Source organism: Heliangelus exortis, chromosome 4, assembly GCF_036169615.1.
Source record: "Heliangelus exortis chromosome 4, bHelExo1.hap1, whole genome shotgun sequence".
Lineage (NCBI taxonomy): Eukaryota > Metazoa > Chordata > Aves > Apodiformes > Trochilidae > Heliangelus > Heliangelus exortis.
The window spans coordinates 42,232,118-42,255,093 of record NC_092425.1 but is presented as its reverse complement, the minus strand read 5'-3'; the positions used below and the strand labels follow the sequence as shown (position 1 = coordinate 42,255,093).

General features: G+C 50.8%; 1 protein-coding gene across 1 annotated transcript; it reads left to right on the top strand.

Moving 5' to 3' along the window:
* The first annotated feature begins 1,687 nt into the window (after positions 1–1,687).
* Positions 1,688–22,472, top strand: LOC139796242 (interleukin-8-like). The gene is made up of 3 exons (XM_071744134.1): positions 1,688–2,136; positions 21,562–21,691; positions 22,385–22,472. Exons 1-3 carry the CDS (start codon positions 2,133–2,135, stop codon positions 22,470–22,472), a joined length of 222 nt encoding a protein of 73 aa, XP_071600235.1. The 5' UTR covers positions 1,688–2,132.
* Positions 22,473–22,976: the final 504 nt, after the last annotated feature.

Genomic DNA, 22,976 nt, shown 5'->3' with positions numbered 1-22,976 from the left:
CCCACCACATCTTCTTGGTGGAGAGTGAGATGCTCAGGCTGGGACACACACATCCCCTGTTTGCTGATGCTTGGTGCTGGACTGATAAGAGTGATGGAGCCACTTCTGCAGGGAGGTGGGGAGAGAAAACTGCAGGGCTGGGGGTTCTGTGGGGAAGGAGTGGCAAGTGAGAGCTCTCACTGGTCTGTGAAACAGCCAGCCTGGGGAGGAAGGGGCACAGAGAAATCATTCAGCCATCCCAGCTTAAATTTAGAAGCTGCAGATTATTCTATCAAAAGGGCTGTAATAGCAATTTTTAGGTGGTGGGGGGCTAATTTGTGGGAAGGTTGGGTGGAAATGCAGAGAGGCAGGACCAGGATGAGGGAAATAGTGGTTTTCCCTGTGTAGCTGATGAGAAGTGGCAGAGCAATGCTGTTAGCTAGGAAAGGCTGTTAAGAAATTGGAGGAAGAAAATAGATGTTGAGAGAAATGATTTCTTTGCTGACTTCACAGCAGCTCTCTGGGGAGGTGAAGGGCTTAGAAGAAATCAGACTCTTCTCCTCTTCTCCTGGGTTTCAGCTTGATTAACATCAGCAGAAATGAAACTTCCCCAGATGAAAACAACCTGCAGAGAGGGAGAGCCAGGGGGAGGAGAGAACCTACCTGACAGGGGAATCATCAAGGACAGAGGTTTTTCAAGTGCAGGGCACCTGAGGCTTGCCAAGCCTCTACATGCTCTCTATAAGGGGATATTTTGTAAAAAACTGAGGTATTGCATTTATCTGGGGCAAGGTTCCATGATCCAAGCCTAGCAGCCCCCTGGCTGATCCACAGCAGAGCTTCCAAAAGTTTTCTTTAGGCAGGAGTGTTCCCTGTGTTAAGAAAAACCAAACCTTTTTGAGACTAAGAAAGAAAACCTCCTGGAAGTTCTATGTTTTACCCTGTGATTACGTTTACTTTCTCAGAGAATTAGCCTTTTAGGGGAAAAAAAAATCATAATAAGGACAGTTTGAATTTTTTCAGTGCTTAATGTCAGACTTAATCAGTTATCTGAAATCCATCTCTGGTTCTTACTGTGTTATTTTAGGGCTGTTCTGGGTAGCCTGGCACAGAATGGCTGGAATAGCAAGAAATTATCCCTTTTGCAATCTCCATCCTCTTGATCCTGGCCAGGGAAAAACAAGCTCAGGGCTGTGTATGTGTTGAAATCCTGAGAACTGGGAGAAGTCTGGCTGCAGAGTCCCTGCAGCCCTCAAGGCTGTGTAAAATGGGTCACTGGAAACATGAAAGCAGGATGAAAGGAGAGAGGAGAGCCTGTCTGTCAGTCCTGGGGTTTTTTGTTCCTTGAGCACAAATTTAATGCTAAACTTCTCTTCTGACTGCAGGGATTGACTCGTGCTGAAAAGCTTGGCTACAAGGAGAGGAGAGAGCAGAAGGGCAGAAATGAAAGGGAGATCCTGGAAGCACCAGTGATTTAGTGAGACTTTTGGGGATTCCTGGAAATGTGTTCCCACTTTGGTACCACTTTATGGAAGCAACTTTCCACGGGATGAAGAAAACTTGTGGGATTCCCCCGGGGTCCTCTCCTTGTGCTTCAGAGGCAATGCCCAGCATCAGCCTCCCTTGGCAGGGAGGGCATGGTACAAATCCCCTGTCCCAGCATTTGGGATGATGTGGGGGATTCTCCAGGAGAAGAAAAACCCCATGGTCCCCTCCGTGGGTCATGTACTGGTGCAAAACCACCACAGCTTGTAAAATTTAAGCTTGGAAATTACTGCAGAGAAGGGATGACAGAAACCTGGAGGGAAGTAGTCAGGGGGTAAAATGTCCTTAACTTCTTTCTGTCCTCCTCTCCTTTGCCTCATCTGCTCCTCTTGCTGCCACTCAGCAGAGAGCTGGGGGGGGTGGATGGAGACAACCTCCCCTCTCCCTGGCTCCCAGCTGGAAGTGCTTTACCTGGGATTGGGCAGCAGGGCAGTAGATAAAGCCCAGGCTGGAGGAAAACTTCCTGCAGGCTGGAGGAAAACTGGGGGTCACCTCTCCTATCAGAGAGGCCTCTGGGGACAGAGCTGGGAAGCACAAGCTGCCTGCAGAGATGAGAGGGTTCTTCCTTCATCACTCCTTGTACAGCTCCTGCCAGCTGTCAGGCTGCAATGTGTAAGTACCAGTGGGTTTTTTCCTAATTGTTGTCCTGGTTGTTTCTGCTGCTGGCTGCTATTTAACCTGAAGAGGAAGTTGTTTATTCATAGAAATGCTGCTTGAGCTCCCCTGCTTCCAGCTGGAAGCAGAAGTCTCAGTTTGCCTGCATGGGGAGAGCTTCTCCCCCAGGGAGGTGTTCCCAGGCCTGGGGAAGGCAGCACATGCTGTCCTTGGAAGGACACAGCTTGTGGGTGTCACCACAGCTTGTTGTGGGGATTTATTTTCTGTTAAAAGGTTGTGTGCCAGCATGGCAGTTTTGTACATAGTTGAAAAAAGATGGTCTTGGGGAGAAAAAAAAGGAAAGTATTGAAACAAGCAAAGTGTGTGTTGAGGAGAGCAGCTGTAACCCTGTCCTGAAACTACAGTAATGGCCTTTTGGGTTGCTTCTGGCTTCTTTGTCCTTTCTGGAAAGAGATGTGTGGGTTTTGCCTGCCAAGGCAGGCTTGTCTTCTGGGCAGAAGTAGAGGAATAAGAGGAGAATGAGTGGGGGAAGGAGCAGAGGCAGTGTACAGCTGGCAGTGAGTGCCAGGCAGTGCTGAAGCTCCTTGGGTCACCTATTCCTGGGGTTCCATTTGATCCCACAAGGTTGGCTGAAGCTCTGGCTCCAAGGTCCCAATGATTTGTTGGGACCTTTTCACCTCCACATTATAAAAGCTTCCTAGAGGAAATGGGACTATTTCAAGGGCTTGGAACTTCCTCTCAATAAAACAATAACCCATGAACTTGAGCTGCTCCTTTGAGAAGTACTCAGAGAGCTGCTCCTCATTCCCTGGGAGCCAGGGGATAAGATGCCACCAGTGGAGGTGTGGAGCAGCTGGAAACAGGAGCTGGGAAGTAGATAGCAGGGCTAGAAGCAAACTTTTAAGACTGAGGAACAGATGAAACAAGGGACCTGTGTTAGGTTTTTTCCCCCCAGAACTTAAAAACCTAGTGATGGGAGCAAGGCCCCCTCTGTTGCCTGCAGATGATGTCCCTGTCTAGCAGGCCACAGGGTGCAGGTACCAGCCCCAGCACTGCCACCAGGTCCCAGACAGCTCTGTCCTGCCCTGGGCAGCAGAAAATCAGCTGAGAGCACTGCCTGGGAAACTGGTTTCACCCTCAAGTGGGGAAGAGAAGTGGCACCGAGACTCTCGGAAGCTTTTCCAACCCAGCACTGGGAGCTGAGAAGCTCAGGGGGAAAAAAGGGGGAAAGCAACATTCCTCTGAGTTGTGTCAAAGCCCAGGAAGGGTTTGTGGTGTCAGCTTCAGAGAGCTGTGGCTGGAAATGGAGCTGCAAGAGAAAAAGATTTGGTGCCCTGTGACAGGGTCTCCTGGTTCCTGGGGACTCTGGAAGTTTTGTACACGCTGTTGTTACTGCCCCAGGATCCTGTAAAACTTTTTTTTCCATGTAAAACTTTGCTGTCATGTCTTTGAACCAATCTTTATTTTTGTGCTGCAGATGCTGTCTGCAGAACAGGGGCTTGGGTTAGGACAGCGATGGGTTTTCCTCCATTTTAAGCACTCCTTATTTCCCAACCCTATTAAATATTGCTGGGGGATGTGTAAGCTCTGGAAACAGAGCTCCCGGCCTCCTTCCAGAGGGGAAAAGGAGGAAGGAAGTTTGGCTTTGCTTTGTTACTAATTCTAGAAAAAACCCACAACTTCCTCCGTGTGCTTCAAAGCACAAACGAGCTGTGAGGATCCTGTTTCCTTTTGAGCCCAAGCAGGCAGCCAAACCTCCTGGGAAAAGCCACCCTACCTCAGCAGCCCAAACAACTGGAGGCTTTGATGGGGAGCAAGGCTTTTGCTGAGAGCACAGAAATTTACTCAGGCTCCAATTAAAACCCTAAATTCCTGTGAACCAACCCGAGGTGTCACGGAGAGGGAGGAAAATCCTGTGGTGTGTTTGTGATGGGAGGTGGGGGAAAGGCTGTTGAGACAGGATTGCAGTGTGTTTGGGGTAAAAATGGTATGTGGGGGACATTTTGCTTCAACCAGTGAATGCTAAGGGCAAAATATTGTGTAGCAAATCTATAACTACCTGAAGGGGGGCGAGGTTGGTGCTGCTCTTTTCTCCCAGTGATAGGACAAGAGGGAATGGCTGGAAGCTGCAGCAGGGTAGGTTTAGACTGGGCATCAGGAAACAAATTTTCACAGAAAGAGTGTTCAGACCCTGGAATGGGCTGCCCAGGGAGGTGGGGAGTCACCATCCCTGGGTGTGCTTAAGGGTTGTTTAGACGTGGTGTTGGGGGATGTGGTTTAGGGGAGAACTTTGTAGAGTAGGGGTGGGGTTGGACTTGATGATCCCAAGGGGCTTCTCCAACCTGAAAAATCCTATGAATTGAGCATCCCAAGTCTGGCACTGCTGCCCTGGGGAAGGGCAAAGATTGAATCTAAAGGATTCAAAGAAAAAATTCTAAAAAGATTCTAAAGAACCTGAGAAGGCAGAGCCAGGGCCCTGTCCTGAAGCAGTGTGTTGTGAGGGCTTCAGCCAGTGCTCAAAGTGCCTCCTCTGCCTGCCAAAATAATGCTGCTTCTGGCTGGCCATCAACTCCCAAATTTTGAACACAGCTTTGCCACGTCTCTGTTGTCACCTACCCTGTCACAGAGGTGTGGGGCAGTGGCTCTGTGTTGGGTGATTGACTTCCCACAGGAAGGAACAAGGAGCTGGAATCATTTCTCCCATCTTCCAGATCTTGTGTGTTGGCAAGGAGGCTCCTGGTGGTCTCCCAGAACCAGAACCTGGCCTGAGCCAGGAACCACCCTGAAACATGAACCCTCCTTCTGGTGATGAGTAGCAGGGGGTAACAGCACTTCAAAAAAAGGGTTTTTCCATAGGTGTGTCAGAAAGCTGGGCTCTGGAGGTTAGGCTGAGGTTGAGCAGTGAGTAACCTGAGGAGAGGCTGGGGGAGGAGGGTGTGAGTGTGCTGCTGTTTATGCAAACACCCCCATAGCTCAGGCAATTCAGAAAATGCCTCAGAAACTGAGGAAATATCACAAGGAAGTATCAGCTGGGCAGGGCAAATAGCTGTGGTGTGACCTGTGAGGAGGTGGAGGTGGGGACACAGAGCTGGAATTGTCACCTTCACCTCGATTTGCCCCGGTCTGGAGGAGAAGAAGGAGGAAGGGAGGCAGGCAGGGCTCCCAACCTGTGGGTTTGTAGCTGCTCAGCTGAGAGGGTGTCTCAGAAAAGGCTGCCAAGAAAGCTCTGCAGGGCCAGTGATGGGGAAAAGCCTGGCTGGCTCATCCTGGAGCTGGGCAAGGAGCTGAGACCTGGGGCACAGCATGGAGTACCCAGTGCAGCTCCCTTCCTCCTTACCTCCAGCAAGGGCTGATATGGGAAGGAGTCCTTTGAGTGGCAAAAATATTCCAGTTGGCATTTAGCACCACGACCTTTAAACAGTTCCAGAGGCTGATTCAACTCCAATATAGAAAGCACCTGGGGTGAGGCAGGGCCCGTGTGATCTCCTGTGAATCACGTTGGTGTGATGCTGTCCACTGCCCTCCCAGTCCCAAGCACTGAAACCTGGGGCAGATAAACATCATTTGCTTTAGCATGACAAATTCATCTGCTAATGCAGGGTGAGCACTGAGCCAGATAAGGCTTATCATGGGGTAGGAACTGAAAGCATCATTTAAGGCTTAGTTTGTGTTGGCTGTTATTTCTGAAGTATTAAAAATCCCAGCTTTTGAAGGTGTTCTTGATCTCCAGGAAGCAGCTGAATGCCCTCCAGCCCGGTGGCTTTCCCAGTATCACTCCCCTCCAGCTGGAATGATAACCAGTTGTACAGTCAAACAGGAAAAACCAGGCTCAGACAACTAACTGTAAGACAGACTGGTTGTATCAACCAGTGCTCAGGACTGAGTGCTCCCTGGGTGGGAGCAGTTTGCACAAACACCAGGGAAAATGCTGCCCCAGCTCCTGCATTGCCCTCCTGAAGCTGTCCAGAGATTGTATCTATAACACTTCAGAATTCTTGGAGGATTTTGTGTTGTTACTGAACTCTGTGTAGTTTACTCAGTCAACTGATAAATGTGTCACTTACTCAGAGGCACTGAATGTCACAAAAACAAGAAATACTTTACAAAAACAAAGAAACCATGTTCAGAAGCTGTCTTACACCAATAGGGGTGTAACTGTTGGAAGGACTTTGGGGTAACTTCTTTCTTGTAAGGTTCACAGCCTCAGCCGGGTATTAAGAGAACAGAACCATTCCTCAGTCTCTCCCTCCTTTTCCTTTCATCTCTGGAAGTGCTGCAGGCTCACACCAGGTTCCTTCTGAGCAAGTGAGCATCCAGCATTGCCTTGAGAGGAGCATGTCTATGGGATGCAAAAATTCCCCTGTGAGCAAAAGCCCAGGAGAAATTAGGAAATAATTTCATCTCGAGCTCCTCTAAACTTGGGTCCCAGTGTTGCCCCTCCCGGGCAATCAGGGGAAAAAAAAAAAAAAAAAAAGATCCCAAATCTTGGGTCTTGGAAATAACTTTGGTATTTCAGGCTGCTTGCAGAGTCAGGCAGAGGTGCTGCAGCTGTGACACCTGTGAAGTTGCTGGGTGTCTTTGCAAAGAAAGGGTTTGGGCTCTCTGTGCAGGAAAGGCAGTGCCCAGCACACAGCTTGTCAGCCTGACAAGTGACAGCCTCTGGCTGGCTGTGCTCCCAGGGACCAGCACAACCCTCCTGTGCTGGCTGTGTGCAGTGACAGCTCCTCTGGAGCCCGATGCCACCTTATGAAGGGCAATCCAACCCCTTCTGCCCTGGGTGTTGCCCTCCTGCCTGTGTCCTCACCCCCCAGAGGGCTTTTCCTCCCCAGCCACAAGCCCAATGCTCTGTGATTGCTCCATTTCAGGTGGTTTGCTCCCCAGCCTCCTCTTTCCACCCACAGATGGTCCTGTCCCTGTGTCCCATCTCTCCAGGGTGAGCTGTTGGCTGCAGGATCTTTTCCTTCCCCACACCTTGACCTCAGCCAATGCCCCAGCAGTGCAGGAGAAGGAAAGCTCTGTCTGCAGCTCCTCCTCATCCTGCAGGATGATCCATGCTCTGAACAGCAGTCTGCCTGGATCCTCCTTCCAGTGCAGGTCCCTTTACATTGCTGCAGGGGCTGTAGGGTCTAACCTGCATTTCTAGATTTCCAGGATGCCTCTGTGCTTCTCCCCACCCAAAAACCTACCCTCAGCCATGCTTTGCTACAGACCATCAGGACAAGCCAGTTCCACAGGTTGTTACAGCTCTGGCCTGGGAATTGAGCAAAGAGCCTGAGCCTGTGAGCCTCTTTCCCTTCCCCAGGCCCAAGTTTTCTCTCTTCATTCCCACCCCAGCACCAGGTCACTCGGTCCTTCTCCAGGACATCCCACCTCCATCCCACTCATCGGTGGCACCCCAGGGCTGGTGACACCAGGAGTGCTGTGGCACTGCCCAGCCCTGGGGTCATTACTCAGCTGTTCCTAACAGGAATGCCAGACAAAGGAAAAAAAAAAAAAATAAAAAATCAAAAGTCGGTGGCTCAGAAATACTTCAGAAAATTGCCTTTCCAACAGTGGGGAAAAAAACCCAAACTCCAGGATGAGGCACACGTAACACCTACAGAGATTGCTCTGGTGAGCATCTTCGAAACTTTTGCTCTGTGATCTTCTGCCTGCACCTCACCGCTCGGCAGCTGTTTGAATATTTCCTTCCCCTTCCTTTCCCCCTTGCTCAGCTGGTGTCTGCCTGGTGTCTGCTGCTCTCTAGTGGTGCTCAGCTCCTGCTTGGTACCAATTTGCCACACGGGTGCTGAGCAGGGACATGTGCAGGTGATGGAAGGGACTCGGGGACAGTGCCAGCCTCTCCTTGCCTGTACCCCCACTCCTCTCCAGGCATCCATCCCTGCTCCCTGCCCCAGGGAGTTCCTGAGCTCCCTGTCCCACCCACTATTCTTTGGGTCTTTCATCAAACCAGGCTAAACATGTCCTAGAAGGACAAAAAATACATTCTGTGTATGGGGTATCTGTGTTGCACAAAGGGCTGAGCTACAAGAGCTGTGGCTGCAGAGCAGAGCAGCAGGAGGGAACAGCAGCTATGGCTAAAGGAGAGGGTTTTTTCATTATGTGAGTCCTGGAGCTGGGGCTTTATTTTGGTTTTCTCCAGAGCTTACATCTTCCCTGACAAGTCTAAATCTGTACCTACATGATGTGGGCAATTAAGCTGCCCACGTTCTCCTTTCCCATGCTCAGAGGCAGAAGGAAAGTCCCTCAGTTTTGTTGTGCTAAGGTGGTGTCTTCCCTACAGGAAGGCTGGGGAGGGACTTTTTAGGATGTCAGGGAGGGATAGGACATGGGAGAATGGATTCAAACTAGAGGAGGGAGACTTAGATTGGATGTTAGGAAGAAGTTCTTCCCCATGAGGGTGGTGAGACCCTGGCACAAGTTGCCCAGAGAGGTGATGGAAGTCCCATCCATCCCTGGAAGTTTTTAAGGCCAGGCTGGATGGGGCTCTGAGCAACCTGAGCTGGTGGGAGGGGTCCCTGGCCATAGCAGGGGGGTTGGAACTGGGTGATCCCTTCCAACCCTGAAAATCCTATGATCCTATGTTATGGGGAAGTGTTCCTTTGGGAAAACACCTTTCCTCTCTCCCTTCTACACCACCTCCACCTTCCACACAGCCAAAACAGCCACTGCTACTGCCACTGAGACTACTGATAACCAAATGTCCTCAGAAAAATACTGCAGAAAAGCAAATGCCTTGTCCAGGAGAGGAAAAAACCCTTCCCAGCCTCATTGTCCCTCTGCTCCATCTCCTCATTTCCAGTTGGTGCAGCTTGGCTGCTTGTTCTGCTGTACCACAGCCCCCCAGGAGTGGGGAAGACTTTGGGGGGCCCTACTTGTTTAGGGTGAGCAGAAAGGGTTTCATGCTGCCCAGCAACCTCCTCATCAAACAGGAGGTGGGATTCCATCAGCTGCACTTCAGACCCTTCAATCCTCAAACCATCTTGGTGATCCCTTGCTGTCTCCCAGAGGATGTCTGTGTTCTCACCCAGGAGAGAGGGTTGAGATCTGAGTTACCTTTTCTTGATGAATTTTGCTGTTTAAAAGTCAAATGGCAACTTCAGAGGTGAAAATGAGGTGTAAGGACAAATCCTTGGAACAAAGTGTACGAAGTGTTCCTCAGAGAAGGGAAATAAAACCCTGCTTCAAACCAAGCTGCTGGCAAACAGTAACCCTAAGTACAGATCTAAAATACAGACCTGAAATGCAGCACCAAACTCGATTTGGGTGCCCACCCCTTTTGTCTGGTGCCAGAACATCGTGTACCAGGTGACCTCACTTTATTGGAAAGTGCACTTTAATACAGGACCATAATCAGATAAATTTGGAGAGGGCCAGCTTGGATCACATCACAGCCCTCCTCATCTGAGATGTATCTTTAATGTGAAGCACAAATCTTGTAGCCCTAAGGCAATTTTCTGCCTTATATTGCTCAAACAAAGGGAAGAGAGACCCCAAGTCAAGTGCTGGCTCCAGCTGTAAGTAAAATTACAAGAAAGAAAATTGGTTCTGTCCTAGCCCAAACCAGGACAAGTGGGGCCCAGCCAACTAAGGAAAGGAAAAGGCTGTTGGTTGGTTTTTGTTGCTGGTGGTTTTTTGTTTTTTGTTTGACAAACCCAGGTACAGGGGAGGGCAGAAATTTAACTCTGTGGATCATACACAAGATAGAGAAGAAGAACAAAATAAAATACCTCTTGAAACAGACATGAGCAAGTCTCCCTCAGATACCAATTACATCAGACTTTTCCTGGTGTTCCCTCAGTTAGGGAGCCAGTGAAACTTTATATTTTCTTTCCTTCAAGAAAGGGTTTTCCTTGTTACACAAGGAGGTGTTGAGGTGCCTGCTGCCTGGGGCTCAGCACCCTCTGGCCTTGGGTGCTCTCCCTGCACCCACCTCAGCCCCTCATTCCTTCCATACCAGCCTGGAGGAGAAGTTTTGCTGATGTGCTGGTTTGCTGCTTGCTTTGGGCAAGAACTGAACAGGTTCAAGTGACTGAACAGCAGCAGCACTTGTTTAATAAAGGTGTCTCAAGATGTCTTTTTTTTTTTTTTTTTTTTTTTTTTTTTCTCTCCTGGGTCCTGGAAAATAACCTGAGCAAGTAGTCCTGTGGGCAGAAGAGGCACTTCAGAGGTGCAGTGCCTTTTCCTTTGCACCTCTTGGCTGGTTGGGTTGCCTGCTTTGATGCAACTGGAGACACTCAACATCCTAAATGCCTTCTGAAGCTTTCAAGTAGGTGTCAGGGCTACAGCTGTGTGCAGGCATGACAAGACCATGGGGTTTCACCTGCAGTGCTCAGGTGAAACTCTACTTTTCTGCTTCCTATCCCCAGCTGTCTGTCTAAACCTGCTGGTTTAGAAGCACACACTTCCCTGGGCATGGCTTTCCCTCTGGGTGCACTCTGGTGCCCCTTGGGTTCCAAAGCTCTGACAAGTTTCTCTGGCTCCATCTCATATTTTGACTTCCCAAGGCAGTTGCTTTCCTCCTGTTTCTTGGAATTAAGATCTGTTCCTGTTAGGGATTGTGTTGGAATCAGCTCTAGTGATCACATACCCTGGGATGCAAAGATGTTGAGTTCCCATGTCATTTTTAAGCTGTTGTGAGGCTCACTGACCCTTCACAACCTCAGATTCTCCAGTACCATGCACACCAGGATCTTCTGGTACCTTGTCACTAACTCAAAGGCAACATCTCCATTCGTGGGGGATTTTGTCCTGCAGAAGCCCCAGACAAAGCCACAGGGCAAGGCCCTGGGTTCTCCTTTATTTCCCTGTGTTTCAAAGGTGGGAACTGAACCACAGCCCCTTCAGGAGGTGCCTTCTCTCCTGTTTTTCATGCACCAAGCTGTAAACCTGCTCTGCTCAGGGAGAAATCAGTGTCACCTGGGGGTTCCCTCCCCACAGCCAGAGCACGAGGGGTCTTGCTGCCAGGTATTTCCCAGCTGCTCTCTTTGCCTTTCCTCAGAAGCTCATCTGGGCCTTTGTGTGTCGTGGGCTTTTCATTTTCTGAATTAAAATGCTGCTTCCTCCCTGTTGTAAAACTGGAGTTGTGTTCAGGTTCAGGGGGAGCACAGCAATGGTAAAGAGCTGAATTCTCCTGCAGGGCTGTGGCAAATACCTGTGTTGCTTCTTGTAGCTCCTCCACCCACATTTATGTCACTAATGCCCCCTCCATCTCTTCCACCATGTGTCCCCCTCTCCAGGGCTGCCCCCCTCTCACTTTTTGCAGGTGCAAGATGCTCCCAAATGGATAAAAAAATCTGAGGCTGATGAGACAACCTGGGCTGAACTGACCCTGGGGTGCATTGAAGTTTGTGCTTCAGTTTGGATCACTCAGCTTGGGTGGGTATTGGGGTTTTTTTTTTAATGTTTGAAAGTTGTTACTTGGTTTGGTTTTTTTGGAAGAAACACCCCCAGCATCCCCTTTTGCAGTGCTGTGCTCCATCCCATGGGGTGGGGGGGACTCCTCAAGGGCATGACCTGAGCTCCCTCCTGGTGGGACTGAATGGTAGGATGAAGGACAGCAGGCAGGGGCTGTCCTGTGGGTGTTTGGTCCCCAGGATGAGGCTTGGCTGAGTCAGGAATGGCAATGAAACAGCCCTGGTGGCTCTGGCTGCCTGAGCTTCAGGTGGGTCAGTGCTTGGTGCTGGTCCAGGCTACTTATCCATGGAAAAGGGACTGTAAGGGTCCTTTGTGACCTTAAAGGAATAGACTGCCATGCTGAGAGGAGCAGGGGAGGAGGAGGAGAGCAGTAATGGGTCCTCTCCAGAGCTCTGGGAAATGAGCAGAGGGAGGAAAAGTGAACTGGAACAGCTCTGCAGGCTGAGGTCAGGCAGGGACCTCTCCTCCCTCCTTGGTGCATCCCCCTGCACAATCAGCCTCCTTGGGTAAAAACTGCTTTTTCAGTGTTTTCTGTTTGCACAGGAGGCATGAGAGGGAAGGGAGATGCACAGATAACTGCAGGGATGGTCTGGATCCATCCCAAAGCTGCACCCTGTGTCAAATGTGGCTTTTTAGGCCTTGTTAGCTGCCAGGGGGTGTTCCCGAAGTGACAACTGAGATAAAAGCTGAGGAAAGATCAAAGCAGATTTCATGGTTTCTATGGGTTTGTGCTTTTTGGTTTCACTTTCCAGCATCCCCTGAGCCTTTCTTCTCTCCCTGCACTCTGCCCTTTCATCTGCCTCTCCATCCCACCCAGCAGCTGGGGACTTCTGACCTTCCAGCCTTGGGCATGGCTTGTGAGCTGGACCAGCCTTTCCTTCATCCCCCCAGACCTGAAGCAAAATGGGATTATTTGAGCTGTGAGACAGCTTCTTTCAGTATCAATTCTCTCAGCTGGTGAGATTTCTGTCTTTTTGCAGAAGCTGGGCTTGAGTTTCTCCTTCTCTGTTGAGAGCCTCTCTGGGCAGCAGTGTTGGCTCAGCAAGATGTGCAAGGTTCTGGTGCCCACAGTGCTGATTCAGGGGTGCTGGGTCTAGGAGAAACAGCTGAGATGGGGCTTTCCACAGGGCAGGAGGGCTGCTCATCTCCCTAAAAGACATTTGTCTTGTAGTGGTGTGGTTCCTTCTCAGTGGAGACCTGGATTTCCCCTCCTCACCATGTGCACTTCTTGCTGTCAGAAGAAAACTTGCTCTTGGCTTGATTATTTTTTTTTTTTTTAATTATTATTTTTTTTTTATTATAACTCCTGTGGTAGCTTGGGGGTGAAACGTGGGGAAAGCATCTTCCTCAAGGAGAAGAGGTGAAGGTGTCACCTGGCACAACGAGGCTAAGGAAAGGCCTCAAAAGTGGGCATTAATGAAAATAAAATCTCTGGCTGGAAGCCCAGTGCTGATGGTCAAGTTTGGGGCTGTTCTTGGTACCTTCTGGTGGCAGAGGTGACCCAGCTGAGTGTGTTGTGCTGGAAACATTGTCCCCCAGTAGCTGGGTGTGATGGGAGGGGGGGTGGATGGAGCTGGCATTTGGCTTTCTGTCCCCCAGCTCTGCTTGGATGTGACTGGGATGTCCCCTGAGGTGGGACCCCCAAGCTCAATGTGCTTAATCCCATCCTTACAGCCATTTCACATCTGTTTCATCCTTCTCCTACCTAACCAACTCCCCCTTGCAGACTCCTGGAGCCCTCACCAGCAGCCTCTCAGCAGTGGGTAACCCTGGGAAGGACTCATTTGTGCCTCTCTGCAGCCAGGACCATCCTGGACACTCCTGCTCCTGCCCCACCACGTGGCTCTTCCAAAAGCAGCACCTTCATATTTTACCTTGCAGATATTTTACCTTGCTGCCAGCAGGGCTTGGAGGAGCATCAGTAGCTGTGGCAGACAGAAATACCAGGTAGCTGGGCATGTTCTTCACCCCTGACCATGTCACTTCTTTAGAGCAGGCCTTGGTGTAGGCAGCTGTGCCAGGAGGAGTGCTCTGGTGGCTCCTCTGCATCTCTTCAGAGCAGGTCTGTGGCTCAGCTCCTGGTCCCTTGAGCTGGTCCCCCTGCCTTGCTGCCTTCCCAGCCTCTGGGTAGCTCATCCTGAGCTGGGAATGAGCCAGGTTGTGCCCTCTGTGTTATTTCCCCCTTGGAGAAGTGGGTCTTGTGGGGAAATGGGGATCCGCAGCCAGCTTCTGCTACCTCAGATTTATTTAATTTAATTTATTTATTTAATTCATTCATTAATTTATTATTTATTTAATTAATTTATTATCTATTTAATTTATTATTTATTTAATTTAATTATTCTTATTTAATCAGACTGGATCTCCACAGGTGAAACCCTGCTGGGAACCTGGGGCTCAGTGTGTGGCTGGGGAGCTTTGCAAGGAGGGTGGATAAACAGCATTTCCCTGTCAGATAGGAAATGTCTGCAAGCAGCAGAGGTGTAAATACTGCTTTGAGCAGGGGGGAAACAGTGGGGATAAATGTCATCTGTGCATTTGTGGCAATCAAATGGCACAGGGATGATGTTTGTGGGGAAATGAGTCAGTGACAGACGTGTGAAGCACAGATGTGCCACTTGCTGCTGTGGCTGAGGAAGTTTGTGTCAAGCTACAAAGCAAGAGGTGCTGCTTGTCTAAAGCTGAGCTCCTCTCTTCTGACTGAACCAGGAGGAAATGGGTCAAGACCATGTTGAGCACTACCAGGAATAACAGTTATGGATTATTCTGCAAGCCAGATAGTGTGGAGGCAGCTGGATTACTGACTCAGCTACAAGTGACACCACCAGGAGCTGGAAAAAAAAAAAATTAAAAAAACCCCCACACTTTAACCAAGCCTACCAGCTTCTAGCTGGGTTTTCTGAGGTGTCAGACTCTGAGGACAAGGGGAGGAGACCACAATGTTCCTTGGAAGGTGGCTGAGTGGTGGCCTGAGCAAGTTACCCAAATAGGATGTAACTCAGCTCAAGCAATTAAAATGTGCCTTCAGGAGGCTGCTCCTTTGGAGAGGGGAAATGAGCTTGTGCACCAATATCCTTGTTGTATTTCTGGTCTTTGGGGCATTCTTGGCACTTGTTTCCTGCTTGTCACATGCAGAAAGGTCCAGCTGTGAAAGTTTGGGTGAATCCTCCCATGTCTTGGCAGTCTCCTGGGCCCAATTTTCCTTCCCAGTTCCCCAGCTAGCAGTGCAGTTGCTGACACAGGTACAGAAAAGAGCTAAAACCTTGAGCTGCCCCAGGGAGCTGCTTGGTACCCAGCTTCCCAGCAGCACCATGGGCTCAGCTGGATCATCAGCACTGCAGGAGGAGCAGGAGCTGGAATCCTGCTGCTGGGGTTTAGCTGCTTCTCTTCAGGACCCATTGCACAAGTCTCCTGGAGCATCCTCCCTGGTCTTGCAGAATCCTCTTTCTATTCCAGGGAGAGGCACTGAGGGTTGTGAGGGTTTGATGGAAACCTCCCACCCTGTGAAGCACATCTAGCACCCTGATGCTAGATGGAAGCTGGGGCAGTTTCCAGGAGCACCAGGAGCATGTTTTGCTCCATCCCCCAGAATTTTACCTGGTCAGCTTCTTCCCTAGCCCAAGAGTGAAGTCCTAAAAGCAAAGAGACCTTCCTCCCAGCCATGAAATTGCACCAGCCACTTGAGGAGAGGAGCAGGGCCGTGCCCCTGGGCATGTCTCACCTCTAACACCTCACCCTGCATCTCCTTGCCTTCCTTCCCCATCATTCCCCAGCTTGATCCCAGCTCCTCATGGACTGGTTCCCATCAGAGCCTCACCCTGAGCCCTCATGCACATCACTGACTGCACCACCCCAGGCACCTGCAGTGTCTAGACTGGTTCCTGCACCTCATGCAAATGTCTGCAGAGGGACCTGGGCCACCAAACCCACTTCTTCCTGGGGAAGCCCTGGGGTTTCATCCCTGCCTCCCCTTTCCCTGCCCTTTTCCAGCACAGCTGAGGGATAACGCTGCCTCTCCTCTTCTCCTTGGGATCAGCTCCTGTTGGAAACACATCCAGAGCTCCCAAGGGTGCTGTGTGAGGTCCTGGGGTGTTTCTCCAGTGTGTTATTTTCTATCAGCCAGTGCAAATCAGCCCAGCAGGCTGGGGACTGTGGTCCTGTGCTTGTTTGGTGACATTTGCATCTCCAGGGGGGATGGGATGGCCCAGAAACTCTGCCTGCCCCAGGGTGGGAGGGGTGCTCTGCCATGCTGCCCAATTTCTGCTCTTGCTGCCTCCTCAGCAGAAAGCACTTTGCAGCTCTGCAGATTCCCTATGGGATGGGATTGACCAGGAAGGCAGGAATATGGAATTCACAGTTCTTGAAACTTTCATTTCTCTCACCCTGATGGAGCTTTGGTTCTTGCCCTGAGCCATTCTCCCCCCTTATCCCTTCTCTTCCAAAGCTTTCTGTAGCCTCCAAGAAAACCAACTATTTGAGCCCTACTCCTAAAGACACCTGCAGTAGTCTCACCAAACTGCTCTGGTACCTCCAAAAATGACCCCAAAGTGAGATCTTGCCTCCATCCCATGCTGCCAGCAACTCAGTGCTCTGTGGCTGAAAGCCAGAGAGTGACAGCACACTTGAGAGGTGGTTTTTAACAACCTAATTTGGGACAGATTTCGTTAGGCCTGGGCTAATTCTGGTGCCCTCATGATCAAATTTCCCTTCTATACCTGGCCTGGTGTGCATCTGAGTAGAAACAAAACTTCACTGAGTTGTGTCCCAGCTGGTAACCACCAGCACGGAGCCCCACACATCCTGGTCAGTCCTTCCCTTCCCTTCCCTTCCCTTCCCTTCCCTTCCCTTCCCTTCCCTTCCCTTCCCTTCCCTTCCCTTCCCTTCCCTTCCCTTCCCTTCCCTTCCCTTCCCTTCCCTTCCCTTCCCTTCCCTTCCCTTCCCTTCCCTTCCCTTCCCTTCCCTTCCCTTCCCTTCCCTTCCCTTCCCTTCCCTTCCCTTCCCTTCCCTTCCCTTCCCTTCCCTTCCCTTCCCTTCCCTTCCCTTCGTCTCTTTTTTGCAGATTTGGGCTAGTAAATTTTTGGAAGGAAGGAAGGCCAGTTGTATAAAGGGAATGATTTTTCTTGATAAACAACCAGGAGAAGGCACATCAGGGGGGAAAAACTGAAGAAGTTATTTTCATCATGGATAAATGAACCCAGGCTGATTGGGAATGTGGGTTTGAGGTGTAGAAGGCACAGGGAGGTGGAGAACACCTCAAGTGGGCTGGAAGGAAGCCTGGGATGGAAACCAGGCCTTGGTGAAGCAGCTTGGACACATTTTTGTACAATAAGAGAGAAACCAGCACTGCAGTGGGTGCTGCACCTCTGCCCTGGTGTCCAAGCAGTGCTCAACTGGTTGGTGCTGGAAAAGGTGTGGGTGGAAGTTCTCAGGTTTCAGCAGGAGGCAGGTGATGGACCACAAACCCCAGTCCTGTGAGTCCCTTGATGTTGGTGAGGAGGAGGAGGAGTTTCTTTATGAAGAAAACCACTGTTTCTCACAAGGAGCCCCAGGTGAGTTGTGGAGAAAGGAGGGGTGTGCCCAAAGTTCCCTTTCTCTCAAACCCAACCTGATGGTTTCAGCGTGGCCAAGAGGCTTCCTTGCTGCAGGTGTCTCTGCCACAGCCTCTTCATCTCTACACACTTGGCTGTGGAGCACAGGGGTCCTCCCCCAGGGGCAGGAGAGCTGGCATCTCCACACCATTTATGTCAGGGTTGGCTTTCTGCCCATCCTGGTTAAACCTGGGAAAGGTTTTTTTGGGTGGTTTTCCTCCAGCTCTGCTTAGCTCAGGTCATTTTCTCCTCATCTTTGAAGCTGCCTCGTTGGCAGAGGCCAAGTTCTGGTTCATGTGCTTGGAGCCACTGTGGCAGATTTTCCATCCCCATCACTCAGAGGGGGCTCAGACCTCCATCTTCTCTCCACCAAAACCAGGAGCTCTCCTTGGCTCACCCACCTCCTCTCTTGTCTCCCATCACCCCTTTTTCAGTATCCTCCAGGAAATCTTTGACCTCCCTGAACTAGCCTGGGGCTTTCTATGGCACAATGCCCCCAACTTCCAAGTCCTGAAGCAGTTTAATGGCTGCAGCACAGCAAAACCATGCAGCACAACACCAGTTTAATATCTCTGGAGGTGTTCGCACCACGTTTTTCTTGGCTTCTGATTTAGGTACCACGGGAAGGATGTCTGGAGGATCCAGTGGGTGGGAAAAAACGTTAAAAACATCTATTAAAAACAACAGTAATAATAAATGACTGAAATCATGTGCAGCAAAGGCACAGCTGCTGCAGAGAACACAGAAGCTGTGAGGGTGTTTCTAACACATTTCAGCTGCTGCTGGCCTGGGTAAGTTGGCAGACCAAGACGTGAGGGCCACTCTGGTGAGTTCCTGGCACCCAGGAAGTGGTTAGCTGACCAACAGCCTAGATCCTCACTCTCCTTCTCCCTTTTCAGAATTATCACTCAGCATGCACACAGATCCAGCTGCCTGCAGGGACCTGCAACCTTTTGCTTTTCCCAAGAGAACCCCTCCCCATGTTCACCAACACACACTCCAGTCACACATCAAAACCACCCTGATGCTGCCAGGGGTTCAGAATCCGTTCTGCCATGGCAGGGTCCTCTGCCCACTTCTCCCCTCTTGCTTGTATCCACTTTTATTTGGCCTCTCCTACCCAAAGCAGCAGCTCGTGGCAGCTTGAGGCCCCCCAAGGCAGATTTACCTCTGGGGTGAGGTGGTGGGGATTCACCAAAGCACCCCAGTGTCCTGGGGGAAACCCAAGGGTGTTGCTGCAGAGATGGGGCCAGGGCTGGGACTTGTTGTGGAAATCTGTCTCTAGGTGTGGATCCAGAGGGGATCTGAAAGGGAACTGCTGGCCATGGCCTCTTCATGGCCACGGTCATGCTGTGCCACCCCAGCACCTGAAACTGCAGAGAAACTGAGAGCTTTGGGCTCTTTTTCCAGAAGCTTCCATGCCCAGAGCAGGGACACTGCTGGGCAGTGCTGCCTGCCCCTGTTGGAGGGGACCTGCTGCCAAGGCCACCTCTGGAAAAGGGACAACTCCCCTGGTGCTGAGGATGAAGAGGAGACCCTCCCGTCCTCCCCTGGAGGGATCTGTGGGCTTCATCCTGGGTACAAAGTGAGATCACGAGCACCGTGGCTGTTGTGGGAGAAGTGTTGGCAGGATGGGCACAAAGCAACGTGTGTTGTTAACCTCGGGGATCCTGCATAGCTCTGGGGGCAAACATCTCCCCCTGGATAAAACTGGGGTTGATGTGGCTGAACTGATCACCCAGGAGCCCTCTAAAGCCACCTGTGTAAACCCAGCCCCCCAAACCCTGTTCCTGTAACTTCCATTTCTCCCCAGGGCAGGCAGGAGGTGGCCACCTGCCCTGTAACCACAGATCTGGGGCACAATCTCCCTCCTGAGTTTCCTTGGTCTGCTCCTTGGAAGAGGCTGCCCAGCTCTGGGCATCCCTGGAGGCATTTAAAAGATGGGTAGGTGTGGGGTTTGGGGATGTGGTTCAGTGGTGGGTTTGGCAGAGCAGGGATAACAGTTGGACTTGATGATTTTTTAAGCTCTTTTCCCAACCATCCTCTGCTTGTCTGTCTCCCAGGGGTGGCTTCTCCCCACACCACTGCCTTTAAGCACTTCTGTGCAGTCTGGGTCACCACAGAGCTGGGCTTGGAGCACTGGCCACGTGTCCCACCTCTGTCTTCTCCCCCATTCAGCTCTGGGGAAAGTTGCTTTCACTTCTCTTGGTTTTCCCCAGCTCTAAATGCAGGAGCATTTTGAAATCATGAACTCCAGGAAGGTTTTGAAGCATCTTTTGGTGCCTCTGTAGCACTCTGAGTAGGTGACTGCTCATCTCTCCAGGGAAATTGTTGCCTTCCCCACTGTTTTGCAGACTTCTTTTTGATAAGCACACCTCTGCCATGACCCAGCAAACCCACTTAAACCAGTCCTAGGTTGGGCTCCTTCTAATGACTTTACGAGGAAATTGAAAACTCTGGAAGTACTGGACAAAAGCCAGGTTTAAAGACATCTGTTTTTCCACTGCCCTGGCAGCAAAGCTCTTGTTCCCCTCCCCAGCACTTTGGGAACAGCTCATGGAAACTGCCTCTGGTCTTTCTGCTGCCCCTGGTGCACAGGGAGTTAAACTTCTCTCTCTCATTTGTTCTTGCCCTTGATCTCTTGACCAATGTCTTTACGAAACTTTGGGACCTCTCTCAGAGGGAAAAAAAAAAAAAAAGGTTTTAGGAGACAGATGAGTAGCTTAGAGGTTGAGTGGCAGAGTTTTATTTTCACTTTACCATTTTGTCAGTCTGTAAAATGCTGATGTGATTTGACAGCTCCCAATCACAGCAGTGTCACACAACCACATCATTTTTCTTCTGCCCTCTTCCTTCCTCCTTTCCTGCCCATTGGGGTTGAGTGTCCCCTTCTCCTTTTGCTTCCAGCTGCTGGCTGCCTTCCCCAGCCCACCAAAATCCAGGACCTGCTGTGGCTCTCAAAGATCCTAGAATCCCAGAATGGTTTGGGTTGGAAGGGACCTCAAAGCTCCTCCAGTCCCAACACCCCTGCATGGGCAGGGACACCTCCCACCAGCCCAGGTTGCTCCAAGCCCCATCCAACCTGGACTTGGGACACTGCCAGGGATGGGGCAGCCACAGCTTCCTTGGGCAACCTGGGCCAGGGTTTTAACCAATCCATGGATCCAAATGGGGATTTGATCCCTCTGTTATCAAAGGCACCTGGGACAGAACACAGAGATGTTCACAGGGGGGACTGCAAAGGGAGAACTTGGGTCTCTCCCTCCCAAACCCCAGAGTCCAGCCCAGCTAGCCCCATTGCTTTTCCCTGCTGCCTTTCTTTGGTGTCCATCTGTGTTTCCCTCCCAGGCTGCTGCTACAAAAGGAGTTGCTGCTGCTAAGTGTGCAGGTCAGCACCTAGGTGTAAACGTGCAGAGATGGAGAAATGTTTGGGGTTTGGTTTGGTTTGTTTTTCTGCTGCCTCTGTCCCAGTCATCTCTTGCATTTCCTGAGCGTTTCACTTGTAAAGATAGAGATACTTAATATTTTTTCCACCCTACAGTGCAAGGTGTTTTTGCTGACGTCAGAGGTAGCAAAAATAGGGGTGGGGGAATTATAACCTTAAGAAAGAAATATGCAAATATCTGAGTGCATTAAAAAAAAACCACCCAAAAGCCCTGCTTACCCGGGGTTTGCACTTTGATTTTATTCTGGGCTTTTTGTGGTTGAGGGGTAAAGGCAAAAGGGAACCGGGGGTGATGTTTGTGCAGGCCCAGCTCACCAGAAACAGAGCAGGGGGAAGGTTACGTGGGGAATCCAAATACCTGCTTTGTGCCCGTGGCTGGTTTGAATCAATAATATTGCCAATTTTGTCTGTGGGAAATGACCTCACCTCTTTCCATGCTCTGCTGGCCAGATGTGACTGCTGGAGTGTTCATCTCTTGTGTCAGAGCATGACCCCTCCCCAATAAATAGAGGCCTTTCTTCACCTGCTGCCTCAGCTGCTCTCTGGGAACCTGCCCTGAGGATGAGGGTGCTGCTGGGGCTGGGGACAGGGGTCCTCCTGCTCCTGCTCCTGTCCCACCAAGCCCACCCAGGTGAGCTCCTGGGGGGGTTGGAGACGCCCACAGCTCCCTGCCTGCCCCTTGCCACGGGTGGGCATCACCTGCATCCTGCAAGGGACTGGAGGAGATGGGATTTCCTCCGGGTTGGTTACCCCCCAGGTTTTCCTTGTAGCCAAGGGAAGAACGTGGGCATCCTCCTTTGCTGAGCTGGGATTTGGGGAGCTGTGTGAGAGCAGGGTGCTGAGGAGCCCATGATTCCTCCCTGCCTTGTCAGTGGCAGCAGGGAAAGGGACAATTTCTTCGCCTCTTTAAGGGGTTTGGAGTTGCTTGCATTTTTTGGTGACCCTGTTTACAGTCTCTTCTCTCTTTCTCAGCCATCCTGGAGGTGAATGGAAACCTGAGCTGTCGGTGTGTGAAGACAACCTCAGACTACATCAGTCCCAGGAAATACGAGAGCCTGGAGATCAGACCTGTGGGGAGCAGCTGCAGGCGTACAGAGATCATGTAAGTGCTGGGGGTGGCTCAGGGGTCAGAGCTGCTTCCTCTCCCCCGGCTTCCAGAGAGCAGGGGAGCCTTTCCTCTCCCACCACCTCCCTTCTGCACCCCCTTTCTGCAAACCAAAGCTTTGTGAAAACGCCAGCAAGCTCCTGAGTGCTTAGGGCTGAGAGAAACATCCAAGCTGACCTGCCAGAGCTCCCCCAGGAGCTGAGCAAGCCCTTCCAGTGAGGGAAAAGGAGGAGTTCCTCATACTGGTGTTTACTGGGAAGCGTGCTGGTGTGTGTGGGGGTTGCAGTTTGGAGGAAGTACATCCTCAGACACCTGGGCAGGAGGAGCCATAACCCCATTTTTCTGCTACTGACACCCAGCTCAGGCACTGATCTCATCACCCTTATCCTGGGCAAAGCAGAACATTAAGCAGCAGTCTAAGATTTCTTTCAGCTCAGCCTTGCTGCACTTGTAAACCTACAGAGAAAATGTTCTGAACAGTCACCTCTTGGCTCCATTTTTGGTCTCTGCTCCACACATGTTTGCATCTTGCTTTTTCCTGACCATCCTGTGGCTCCTCTCTGTCTCATCAGCTTCCTGTGACCTGCTAGCCCAGCAAACGAGAGCTGAGTCTGGCAGACCAGCTCTGGCTGCTTGAATCCCCAGCTCAGGAGGGGAGGAGGGGGCTCATCAATTCTCCTTGTGTTTCAGAATTAAATTAAAACCTTCAGGGAAGGTGTGTGTGGATCCCGACGCCCCTTGGGTAAAGAAGCTGCTGAAGCGTATTGCCAGCACGTGAGTGCCTTGGGTGAAAGTCCTTTTGGCTCAGGTGGCTCTGGACACCATCCCCTTCCCTTCCCTTTCCTTTTTCCTTTCCCTTTTTCCTTTCCCCCTTTCCTTTCCCCCTTTCCTTTCCTCCCTTTCCTTTCCCCTTTCCTTTCCCCTTTCCTTTCCCCTTTCCTTTCCCCTTTCCTTTCCCCTTTCCTTTCCCCTTCCTTTCCCCCTTTCCTTTCCCCTTTCCTTTCCCCTTTCCTTTCCCCTTTCCTTTCCCCTTCTTCCCTTTCCCTTTTCCCCTTTTCCCTTTTCCCTTTTCCCATTTCCCATTTCCCATTTCCCATTTCCCATTTCCCATTTCCCATTTCCCTTTCTTCCCTTTTCCCTTTTCCCTTTTCCCTTTTCCCTTTTCCCTTTTCCCTCTTCCCTCTTCCCTCTTCCCTCTTCCCTCTTCCTCTTCCCTCTTCCCTCTTCCCTCTTCCCTCTTCCCTCTTCCCCTTTTCCCTTTTCCCTTTTCCCTTTTCCCTTA

Coding starts and splice junctions, on each gene's coding strand:
- LOC139796242 (XM_071744134.1), top strand. Junction 21,692..22,384: donor TGCAGGCGTACAGAGATCAT/GTAAGTGCTGGG, acceptor CTTGTGTTTCAG/AATTAAATTAAAACCTTCAG.